This window comes from Gopherus flavomarginatus, chromosome 21 (genome assembly GCF_025201925.1).
Source record: "Gopherus flavomarginatus isolate rGopFla2 chromosome 21, rGopFla2.mat.asm, whole genome shotgun sequence".
NCBI classification, from domain to species: Eukaryota; Metazoa; Chordata; order Testudines; family Testudinidae; genus Gopherus; species Gopherus flavomarginatus.
The window spans coordinates 7,012,189-7,024,712 of record NC_066637.1 but is presented as its reverse complement, the minus strand read 5'-3'; the positions used below and the strand labels follow the sequence as shown (position 1 = coordinate 7,024,712).

General features: G+C 50.6%; 1 protein-coding gene across 1 annotated transcript in view; it reads right to left on the bottom strand.

The window, feature by feature from the left end:
• Positions 1-4,358: 4,358 nt before the first annotated feature.
• LOC127038869 (Golgi integral membrane protein 4-like) overlaps positions 4,359-12,524 on the bottom strand; it is a 69,822-nt gene continuing 61,656 nt past the window's right edge. The window contains exons 13-14 of the mRNA XM_050931942.1: positions 11,886-11,957; positions 4,359-4,964 (exon numbers count right to left, since the gene is read on the bottom strand). Coding sequence (XP_050787899.1) covers positions 4,854-4,964; positions 11,886-11,957 — 183 coding nt within the window. The 3' untranslated portion in view covers positions 4,359-4,853. The remainder of the gene's footprint in view (positions 4,965-11,885; positions 11,958-12,524) is intronic.

Here is a 12,524-nt window from a genome sequence, read left to right as displayed (position 1 = left end):
ACAGAAATCCAAGCTCCCTTTTGATCAGGTTTTGGAAGGGCCAGAAGGGAAAAAAACAAAAACAACAAAATGTTTTGCTTCAGTTCCTGAGACACATGTTTAACCAGCCAATTGGAGACTTGACATCAGGAAACATCTTATCCTACATTGAGCAAATGTGCATCCATTTGCATCTGTTGTGCTGTTGCATTTGCTTGATGTGATTAAAAGACATCTGTCACCTGCACGAACACTGCAGAGCCCCTCACCTGGCATTCTGGTCAGGATGCATAATAATCCTTAGTGTCTTGATAAACACGTGCCTGAAAGAACCGGACCAGTGCCCTCTCCTGAGTTCTCTCCACCCCCACGTGACTTGCCCATAGGACATCATGGGCTAACTTTAACTCTTGGTTCAGTACTGGTTGGGGACCAGAAGCTGGGTTTGGTGGGCTCTGGTTTGAGTGTCCCAGATCACCTTCACCAACAGGCCCCCTCAAGTTCAAAATGGGAGTATGGAGAGTTCTGAGCTGGGCCACCCAGTATCCCATTTGCACTAGCTAGTCAGCTATATACGGGACTGAACCCTGGATCCTCTCTGACTGGGTCAGAGGGCTAAGCCCAGCATGCCAGGGGGAGGAATACCTCAGTGGTTTGAGCATTCGTCTGCTAAGCCCAGGGTTGTGAGCTCAATCCTTGAGGGGGCCATTTAGGGAACAGGGGTAAAAATCTGTCTGGGGATTGGTCCTGCTTTGAGCAAGGGATTGGACTAGATGACCTCCTGAGGTCCCTTCCAACCCTATGATTCTATGCTTTTCCCAGGAAGCTGGCTAGGTTGGTTTGCCACGAAAGGTTTTGAACCAAAGCTTTGGCTCAACATTTGTTCCCTTGACACCTCAGTCATTTAAATGTACTTTCATGCTTGTCCCCAATCTGCCATAAACTTTCAGGCCATACTGCCCAGGCAAATCCTTTGCTCCATCATCTGCTTTTAAGCAGCCTTCAAACAAGCTTTAGTGCACTTGCACACAGATGTCTCCCCACCAGTTTGCTGCTTTCCCATTTTTACTGTCCAAGGCAGAGTAATAGGAGTAGAATACACCTCCTATTCCAGACTCCATTTTAGAGGGAACACTAGAGGAGGTATTTTAATGGGGGGAAGCTGGCTATAATCCAGACAATTAGGGTCCACATCACCCCAGGCTGACAAAATTAGCACAGTGCTGTGTAGATTTTAGACCCACACCTGGGTTTGCTAGACAGTCCACAGAGAGGAGCTACTTTGGTATCAGCAGAGACCAACATACAATGGCTGGCTGTTAAATGCATTCTCTTAGCAGGGAACCTTGCATTTAGGGCTGGAGCGGCTATGTTCCTTCCAAGTCATAATTTCAAAGATTACTCACTGCTGCTATGCAGGCAGGGAATTAGCCTCCTAATTTCCATAACCTCTGCTGAGTCTCTCTAGATCAGCACACCGCTCTCATCACTATTAGTTTATTTTCAGCGCTTAGCGCAGCCTGTCCCTACTCCCACCGTCTGGGAGCCACAGCTGAAGAACAGGGAAAGGAATGGAGGAGGAGAAAAAGTTCAGCAGGAAGCTACCTGCATTACTCATCTCACAATGCCGACTTGGGATGCAGAGATGAAACCCTCACACCACAGACCCTAGGAGTCACTGCTGATCTTATCTTGGTTTGTGGAACGACATCGTTTCTTGGGGCCCAACTGAGAATTAGGGATGTTTCTGACTGGGATGCAGCTGGGCAGAGACGTTCTCCTCTGATTAATCTATTTATAGCAGGCGGTGGAGACAGAATCGTGTTGCTTCCTGCAGCAGGGTTTGGAGGAGGATAATGCAGAGCATAGGCACACTGTTAACTGTTTCATCCACATCACTCTGGGTGACGCCTGTTCCTTTTGCATTTACACTGAACTCCCCCTAACGGATCACAGCGTGGCATCCAGAGGGAGAACATAGCACCGGCAGTCATGGAGCTTGGCTAATGTGCCTCCACCCTGACCTCCAGGGACAACCTGGTGTAAGAGGCTGTCTTACTAGAGGCAAGGAATTTGCCATTCTATCCCTGCCTCTTTGCTGAGGCAGGCAGCTAAGGTACCAGCTAGTGCCTGTTGCAATGTGGACAATTTGTCTCTCCAAAATATTTATACGGGTGCCCAACTAAGTTGTGAACCCTCAGCTTCCCACTATATTTAAAACAGCAGAGTATATCGACACATTGCTTGAGTTGTACAAAGCAGAGAGATTGAGGAGCAATGCTCATTAACTGGGGTTTTGTGGAATTGCTCTAAATTAGGCACAGAAATCAGAAAAAAAACCAAAACACCAAACCCCAGGGCCCACTTAAAGCTTCACTTCCGTGGGCAAGTGACCAGCATCTGGCTGCAGGTCTCTGGCCCATAGCTGGAAAGGGGGAAGTACTCCAGTTACGAGTGTGTGGCGAGGAGAGGGGAGCAGCTCCGCGCTGTGGGGAGATATTAATGCAGCCCCAGCACGCCCGCTAACCAGCCCCCCTTTCCATTCCCACGGAGCACTGCCCTGGCCAGCAGTGAGGTTTCTGCTGAGAATGGCTTGGGGATGTCTAGAGGTGCCACATCATCTTCCTGTGAACTTCAGGCTGTTTTTCATTTGACTAAAGAATAGCAGCTATTTTGACAGACAGAAAAATCGGGGAATAGGATTTCTTAAAGGCATGGTAAACTCAAATTCTGCTCTCACACCTATACAACTACATTGCAATTAGTGGGGATGCGCGAGCTTAACAGAACACAATTTAGCCCCCCCAGGGTACAGAATTGGGTGGGAGGGGATACATTGGCCACCATCTTGGCTGACACTGGGGACTGAACTGGGCACCTCCAGAGCTAAAAGCATGAGCTGAAGAGTCAGGGTGTCGTCGCTGGCGGCTATAATCACTCATGTCCTCTGTGCGTTGGCACAGAGGGGGCTCGGGGATGTTTGTGTGCTTGTGCTTTCGGAACGGGAGCACCTAAGCTACATCCCTGCCGTCTCCGGGAAGTTCTGAATAGCACTGACAGAATTGTGCGGGTCCCAAGTGTCCGCAGATCGGTACAGATTGCTCTAATAATAAATCCAAGATCAATGTCAGGCTCACAGCAAGTGAATGCCTGGTAACAAATTCAAAAGTAGGCACCTGGGGAGTGATTGGTCTATATCTCCCTGAGAACACACTCCCGCGTGGACTTCATGTGAAGGCTAAGACTATAACAGGGTTAAAAAAGGACCTATCCTCCACGAACTTATCTAATTCTATCAATGACTATTAGCCAGGATGGGCAGGGATGCAAAACCATGCTCTGAAGTGTCTCTAGCCTGTTTTCCAGAAGCTGGGAATGGCAACGGGATGGATCACTTGATCACCTGTTCCGTTCATTCCCTCCGGGGCACCTGGCACTGGCCACAGTCAGACGACAGGATACCGCTGGCTAGATCGACTATTGGTCTGACCCAGTCTGGCCGTTCTTATGTACATCTGCTCCCTGACATGTTGTTTTGAAACGCACCTTCCTGCAATATTGCTGAGGGCCAGTAGCAATGTTAATGGAATACTTCGGTGGGGATGGTACAGGAGAGGGGGGGAGATGATTGTACAATCACGTAGTCAAACTGCTGGTTTTTTTCACCGCCCCTCCATGGTCCCTTCCAAACCATGCACAAGAGCGTTCAAACTAGCCAAAAATGTCAGATAGGGGTTTGCTGCAAAAGTGTGTCCTACTCAGACCCTGCCCCAACCCCAGATGACTCTATCCACTCAGTAGGACTCATCACTGCTCCTTCGTCACAGCTGCTGCCTTCCACAAGCATTTCATCGGGACCAATGGGACAGCAGGTTGTACGGGTCTAGCCACAGATCCATAGGAAGAACCCAGCTATTGGTAACGTTGGCAGCTGCTAAGTGGTAAAATGATTGCTGCCTCTGCCCTGTGCCAGAGATTTATCAAGGATACATTCAACTCAGCTGACCATTCTGGTCAGGGGACAGATGAATGAATCCACCCTGGGTGTCTATTTTGATATAACCCTCCCCTACTCCTAACCACTCATGCACCCCCAGTCCGCAGGAGGGTCAGGCCCCAGTCAAGCCACCAGAAGTGACCCAAAAATTTACCAAGTTGAGATATCTGCCCCTTGTGCCCAAAGTTCTGTTTTAGTTTCCACTCCCACTGACCCCACTCTGGGCTCCGGCTGATCAATTGCTGATGGACCCCAAGTGTTTAAACGACCATGAGGCTCATTTTTTCCTAGCAACACCACTTCCAGGTGGGGTCTGCAGCAGGAGGCACGATCCAAGATAGCAAACAGACGTCGTTTTAAAGAAGCACCATTAACCAAAGGATTTATAAAGAGATTCCTTTGTATTAGAGATCAGTCAAGTGAGTCCAGGGCAGCAGCCTGGGCCAGTGCAACCACTGGTGTCTCATAGTTCTGCAACATCTGCCTCTCCCGTGCCTCAAGCAGTAAAAAATGAACCAAAAAAAAAAAAAAAAAAAAACCCAGAAAACCACTTCATCTGAAAGAGGGGAGTGGGGAATAATAAAAGGGGGGAAATCAATAAGCGCCCCCGAGAGAAGCAGCAGGATGTGGCTGCACCAGGGGTTGGAGAGCACTTCTCCTTCTCTGCCAGCGGGTGGTGTGGCCAAGATTGCACCGGGAACACACACACAATGTGCCTTTGGAAGCGGCCTGCTTGGGGGCTGGCCACACATTCCTCTGGCCTCGCCTTCGGAAGGTCATACCAGATCCATGTCTTGCGAGGAGATTCCTGCAACTCCTCCCTCCTGCTCCCATAACATGCCATTCTCCTCCCAGGCGCTCTGAGCCGCTGGCACCCTCAGTAGTAATCATCCTTCTTGCTCTCAGCTCCTGGGATGCCCCCACGGTGCTTGTGCTCCTGCACTAGCTCCAGGTCCTCGTTATCGTCCACCTCCCCTCCGTGATCCTCCTATTTGCAGGAAGAAAGGAGAGACGGGGAAATCAACACGGAACAGAAAGGAAGAGCCCAACCCAGTCAGCTAAGTGGTCGCCAGCATTCGTGGCTTCGCCACCAGTTAACATGGGCTGGGATCCAGGAGATCTGGGTTTGGTTCCTAACCCTGCCACAGCCTTCCCTGGTGACCATGGGCAAGTCACTGAAAGTCTCTACCCCACCTGTTAAATGAGGATGACCATCCTTCCTCCCTCGCACCCTGTGTCTTGCCTCATCGGGTTAGATGTCAGGTCTCTGGGGCAAGGACCATCTCTTAGGCCTAGGTTACACTAGAAAATGAGGTACGGTCAGGGGTGTGAAAAATCTACCTTGAGTGGTGGTGTTAAGCCAACCTAAGTCCCAGTGTAGACAGCGCTATCACCTGGCAGGGAGGCGGATTTCCTGCTCCCGCAGGAGAAACCCTCCCACCGGCCTAGGCAGGGTCCACGCTGAAGCTAACAGTGGAGCTGCAGAGCTGTAGTGTTTTAAGTGGCGTCAAGCCCTTACTGTGTGTCAGACTGTGCCACACTCACAGGGGGCTGGTCCCAGGGCACAATACTCTGGATTCTGGGGAGCACCAGGGGTGCTAACTGGGCATTTAGCTGTAATTCACAGCTAGTTAACACCCCCCAGGATTTAACTGCATGAGCCCTGCAGGTGCGAACTGACCGAAGTCCTCCTGTTTTGCAAGGACTACTTGAGTATGATCTCAGTTCCTGCAGACATATAGAAGAACATATTCTTGGGATTCAGGGAAAGGGTGGGAGAGGATAGACTCCCAGGGAATTAAATGGCTGTGATTTACAATTAATTGGCCAGTTAACACCCTGTCATTCCCTGGGTTCTGATGCACTTAGCTGGCATCTTTAGGCACGGATACCCAACCACCTACAGCCTGCAAGCAAATGATGATATGCTAAGTGGCACTTGGCTTGTGCCGTACTACTCAGAGATCGGCACTCAAGATTCAGCACAAACAAAACATCCCAGGGCCTCATACTGCTCCGGAGCTCAGCAACTTTCAGGCTGGCCCCAGCTCCACAGGGGGAGCCTCTCCCGGCAGCCTAGAGCACCAGCTGCATTAGAGCTGTTGGCCTGTGAGAGCATCACTCTCTCCCCTGCAGGGTGCTTACATGCAGCCGTGCACCTGCTCATCACGCTTGTGGGCCCAGACTGGTACTGAACGGGAAGCAGGCTAGGGAGAGACAGACACAGCTTGGGCCCGTCTGAACACGACGGCAAATCTGGCACTTACGTAGCAGTTACAAGCCTTGTGCTGAAGCCCGAGGCGCCTTGCTTCCTGCACCACGGACCACCCCACCTCACCACCAGCAGCACACACGGGACAGGCAATATGGGCTTTCTCCCTCCCCAGAAGGCTGACCAGCAGGGACACTTTGGGGCACAGGAGGGGAAGGGGCTCCAAGGTAGATTTTTATTACTAATGACGCTCGCCAGCAGCCTGGTCTCTCTCTTCTCATTGGTTTCTAGGAGACAGGCTGCTGCTGGCTTGGCTGTCGCCTGCTCCCTACTCCCCTTCCAGCTTCACTGAATCAGCCACACCTAGAGCTTCGCTCTGATCCAGTTTCTAACAAGCACATTGAGCCGTTAAAATAGCAGAAGAGTCAAAAAGTGCTTCCAGGCCTCTCTCAAATCTCAGATCCCTGCCCGCGAGGGCCTGCTTGCATCGGGTACAAAGCATGGCTCAGGCTCAGAACCCTACCCCCACGCTTTGGAAAGATTCCACTCCAAATCTGCTGCCTAGAGGCTATTGGAACTGACTTCCTAGAAACACATTAGCTCAGGGGGTTGCAAACCTCTGTTTGGGGACAACATCTAAACAGAGATTGTCATAGAATATCAGGGTTGGAAGGGACCTCAGGAGGTATCTAGTCCAACCCCCTGCTCAAAGCAGGACTAATCCTCAACTATTTTTTTTGGTCCCAGATCCCTAAATGGGCCACCCCCAAGGATTGAACTCACACCCCTGGGTTTAGCAGGCCAATGCTCAAACCACTGAGCTATCCCTCCATTGGGGACTTTTCCCCTCCTATTTCCTGACCCCACCCTCATTGTCTCCCATCTGCCATCACCTAACATCCCAGTGACAACTACAGCACTTACATGGAAAACCAACACTCGGCTGTACCTTAGCACACTGTAATGCAATTTAGTGGCTGGAATCAAAGAAAAGGAGCCAGCCTCATGAGGTCTCCAACAACCACCAGCTCCATGCGGTTTGGGAAGGGCTGCGTTAAGAGTGAATGCCAGGGCTCCATCCCCACCAAACACTCAGCTGGTGCGCCATTGCAGAGCTGCCCTGCATGGTACTACAGGAAACCTCCAGTGCAGCACACAGAGATTGGGAGGGCCAGATCTTGCTACAAAGGGAGGACGTCCCTGACGGCAGTGAATGAATATCCAGATTTGGGGGGGGGGGGGAAGTCCCATGAGGAACCCAAATGACCCCAAGAGAGAGGCAGGCTATGTCACACCACCCAGGCCCACAGGAAAAACTTTCTAAAGCAGTGCAGTCAATTACAAAGGGCAGGGAGAGGAGCAAAGAAGGTCAGTAATACCCCGCCTTCGGTCATGCCTCTTCCTTTGCCAGCAACCACCCTTCCCACAGGGAGGAACAGCAAAACTCATGTCCTATATTGTGCAGAACTGCTGCCTTCCTCCCTTGAAACTTCAGGCTGCACCCACAGGTTTATCACCAATCAATCAGTCAAATGCCACACGTGATCTCTGGCACAGAGGGAAATGGCTTAACACCCCCAGAGACAGCCTCCTGTCATATAACACTGTCATTTGACACTGGGAAATAATGCCCCTCCCGGGCCAAGGAAGCCCACTCCTGCATCTGGCAAGAGGGGCCTAGTGTTCAGAACACGGGACTGGGAATCAGCAGATCTGAGTTCTATTCCTGGCTCGGCCCCTGGCCTGCTGGCTGACACTTTGCCTCTCTGTGCCTCAGTTTCCCCATCTGTAAAATGGGAATAATGACACCTCACTTGTAAATTGCTTTGAGATTTATGGATGAAAAGAGCTCGACATTAACAACTATTTATTCTCCTTACATGCCATGAGAGACCGTTCAATGGGCTCAGTGGAGATGGTAGGCTGAGGGCTCCCCTCTGACCCAGTCGCAGGGCCACAGTACTGGAGCTATGGTTAAGGGCTGATCTCGCAGTATGCATGGTGTTATGCACAAGCTGTCCCAAGCTTTTACAGGGTTTGTGGTGGGGATCTGGCTGTCGACTGCAAGCCCCAAAGAGCTGTTTATTCAGCTTGCGCTTAAGGCCATCCCTGGGCGAGCTCTTAAGTAAAAACAGGGGAGCAAGTGGACCCCATCAGCCAAAGGGCAGTGACAAAAGAGAGGCAGGAGATGGGGGGCAGGATGCAGCACTGGGACAGATAGCTAACTGAAGCTTCTCCTAGCCAGAGACAGGGAGGGAAGGGGACATTGCATTGGTTTAGCTGACGCTAAGGGGAACAGCACTGTCAATCCTAAATGATCAAAAACCATCATGTGGGGCCCCAAAATCATGAGACTGGCTTAAAAAATCATGAGATTAAGAATACATAAAGTGTGAGGTCTTTTTTTTTGCCTTTGGAGCATTCAGGGTTCATGTTTTCCAGCTGCTCTCCTCTTCTCATGGTTATTTATTCCATGACAGAATTCACACTGCAGAGCTGGGGTCAGCACTCCTCCATATGCCATGCTCAAACCCAGCCAAGACTGGCAGATTGGGGGGGCCTGCTCCAGTGTCCACTCAAGTCAAGGGCGTTATTTCACCGATTTCCATGTGACAGGGCTCAGCACCCACAGCTCCCACTGAGGTTCAGGAGGACCTCTGAAAATCTGGCCCCTTTCTGCTATTGCAGGTCATTCGTTTCCATAAATGTGAGCCAGGAAACCTCAGAATCCCCGCGGGCAAGGACACATCCAGCTTCCACAGATGGCTGCTTCTCAGGCACAGCATGGAGCAGGTGAGGAGAGCTGGGCATTATCTAGAGAAATTGCTCATTAACCTCCCTGCAAGTCTTCCTCCTTCCCCTCCTCGCATTTGCACCTCAGAATTAGAGATCCCTCTTTTCACGGTTTTGAAGTGGAAATTGCATTTAAATGTTACAAATCAAATGGCAGTAAAAATTCAAACAGACTCCACAGGCGGCAACAAAGGGCATCTCCCTGGCTCTTCGCAATCAAAGACCTCAGGGAGGCTGTGTCCAAGGCAAAATTAGCTTGCCAGGGTGCTGCCATTTAGATACTGAATTCATTTTGGGGACGAAAACTTAGATCTTGCTAAAACAGCTCCCCAGACACATACATACGCAAATCCCCGTTTAAAAGGAAAATCACTCCCGCAATCTTCTCTCTTTTGAAGTTAAATGGAAATGGTTCAATTCAAAGCTCTGCCGGCATGTCTGCAATGATCAGGTTATAGTGCCAGGCAGCGAAAGTGACTCAACATGGCTACAATCAGAAATGAAACTGACATGGCTGCAGTCACTGCCTAAACCAGGGCTTCTCAAACTGGGGATCAGGACCCCTCAGGGGGTCGCGAGGTTGTTACATGGGGGTTGCGAGCTGCCAGCCTCCACCCAAAACCCCGCTTCACCTCCAGCATTTATAATGGTGTTAAATATAGAAAAAAGTGTTTTTAATTTATCGAGGGGGTCACACTCAAGAGACTTGCTATGTGAAAGGGATCACCAGTACAAAAATTTGAGAACAACTGGCCTAAGGGCAGGGCAAATAAACCACCAAAAATAAAACTCACCTGTAGTGTTGACAATTTCTGACAATGCCCGAGCTCCCGGAGTCCTGTGATTAGGTGTGAACCTCAGCTTTAATTTAAAAAAAAAAAAAAAAAGTTTCTAGCTCTCCTGGCTGTGGAGAAAATTTTGAAAATGTGACCCCTTGAGAAGTCCATAACCAGAGGACAAATATTATATATTATTAGTATTACCACAGGAAGAACCACCAAAAACTGTTATTTTAAAAAGCCTCTGGCATGAAAATAATCTCTCATTGTTCTATTCCTGGCTCTGAGATGATGTAGCCCAGTGATAGATGTGACAGAAACCAGCCAGCATTTAAATTGGGGGGGGGGGGGGGGCTGGGGAAGAGAGGCAGCAAAGGGTTGCAGACTCGGCAAAACACAAATTTACATTGAGCTGGGTTGCTGAAGGGTGAACTTTAAGCATTGTCTTACCAAATCTGCTTCTACCAGACGATGACAGACATCACCACTACCGCTACATTTTTCAGACCGTGTTAAGCCCTGAGAACGCACAATAAAACCCTTGGCCTAAATTGTCCAGAAATGAGTTGAGACTGAGACTGCCTCACTTCAGACACCTTAACGGGTCTTGATTTTCACAGGATGGGTACTCAGCACAGGCTTAAAATCAGGCCCTCCCTTTTACAGCTGTCTCAAGTTGGCACCCGAGATCATTGAAAACGCAGGCAAGCAAGCGAGGCTACCCCCGTTGTAGGATGGTTATCTCGGAAATCTGCAGCTTTGTTTTGTTCACACAAGTTAACTATGTGCTTATGCCCTACTGACTTGTGTGCATGCTTGCGTGTTTTGCTGACTCAGGGCCTTCATGGCCCAAGGCGTGAAATCCAATCACCCACCTATCTCAGCTTGCATAGCAACAAGCCATTTTTAACCACTGATCATGCATTTACATCAGCAATGTAGCGGCTTTCCCTTCCGTGTCAGCATCCCCAGAAGGAGCCTTGGGATTCCTGCCTCTGGCTGCCGCAGAGTTAACAAGAAGTAGCTGAAGATAGATAATCGCTCCGCTTTGAAAGCGGGCAGAAGGCCAGAAGGGACGGTTTCTGTTGGAGGCACTTATCTCTCATCCATTATTAATAACAGGAATAAACAGATGCCACAACAAAATGCAACAGGCAGAGACGCACCGAGGAGATTGGGGGGCGGGGGTGTTCCAACTCTGCTCCCCAAATTAGACAATTTAAACCAAAAGTGGCGTCTCGGCCATGCTCAGTGACCTGCTAGGGGGAAGATTCAGCTCACTGTGGAGATCAAACTACCAGGGAAAGAGGAGAGATGACAAGGGCCGATCTTGAGATTTCGATGAACTATCATCTCTCACCCCCACCTCATTGTTGCAGCCAAAGCTTTTGGACCGCACTCCTGCATGGGGCTCCCTGCTGCTGGGTGCTGAGCCCGCGTGCAGAGCTCTTAGCAGGATCGGGGCTTGGTTTGATCAGGGTGGGGGATGGAAGGGAAGTCCCTGAACAGCAAGGAGGCACTTGTATGGCCTCGGTGCTTTGCAACAGCTTGTGTACGTCATTACTTACGTGGGGGGGGATCCTCTTTATCATCCAGGGTCCGATTTGCACAGGTGCAGAGCACTAGTGAGGCTAACTGAAGAAAAGGACAGCTTGGGGGGTGCTGAACACCATTGAAAAGAAGGGCTTGTGTGCGCATCATGCTACTACCTGAGGGCCCGCACTGGGATCGGGACCCATTCTGTTAGGTGCAGCACAACGGCATCGGAGAATAATGCCACCTAGCTCCTCTACAGCACTTCTCATCAGTATCATGGACATTTTATACATGGGGAAACTGAGGCACAGAGCAGGGAGGGACTTTCCCAAGGTCACCCAGCAGGGCCAGGAATAGAACCCAGCTTTCCTGAATCTCAGTCCTATGCTCCGGCCATTACACTGCAGAATGGCACGGTCCCTGTCCCAAAGAGCCTGACTCCTATTCCTAGGGCGCGGAGAGCTTTCCCCTAACGGCTGTCCCAACGCACAGATCTGTCCAACCACTGCACCAGGCTCAGCTCCTGGTCTCAAACACACCCGCAGCCACACGACCAAACAGAAAATGAAGAGGAACCTTGCTGTCGTACAATTTCTTGCTCCTGATCTTCTTGGTAGTCATCCATTGGCTCTTCCCTGGCTTTGTCTGGCCCAGCGGCACCCTGGAAACACAGGAGGGCAGACATTGGTAGGTCGGCCTGGCTTAAAGCTCCCAGAAGTACCCCGCACTCAACCCCAATCCTGACAGAGCAGCAAAGCCGCTTTGGAGACCCAGACTTTCATGTATTAGAGCCCCAGGTCTGGAGGCTGCTGAATCAAGACCCTGGAACATCAGAGGTGTCCCCATCTCTGTTGGGTGCTTGTCCCCAATCAACGCTTCTGTCTCCTTTATCCTGCAAGCAACCAGGGGGCGGATGGAAGCAGCCAAGTCATTTCCCAGCAGCCACTGTGTGTTTGCATCTACCTGTGCATGGGAGCACTCTCCTGGTAGGGATCAGTGCTGTGTCAGAGCTCTGCACGGAGCCCGGGTGTGCAAGCAGCCACCCTGGGTTGAACTGTCCCTACACACAGTGGGGAAGCAACTGTTAGAGAACGAGAACAAGCTCGTTGGCAAAGCTGGGCAGCAATCGTACAGGGGAGCTAGCACCCAAGCGCCAGGGGAGAGCCGTTCTGGGCTCTACAAGACAGCAGGGAGAACAGTGTCACCGGTCCCCGCTCCTCCACCCCAC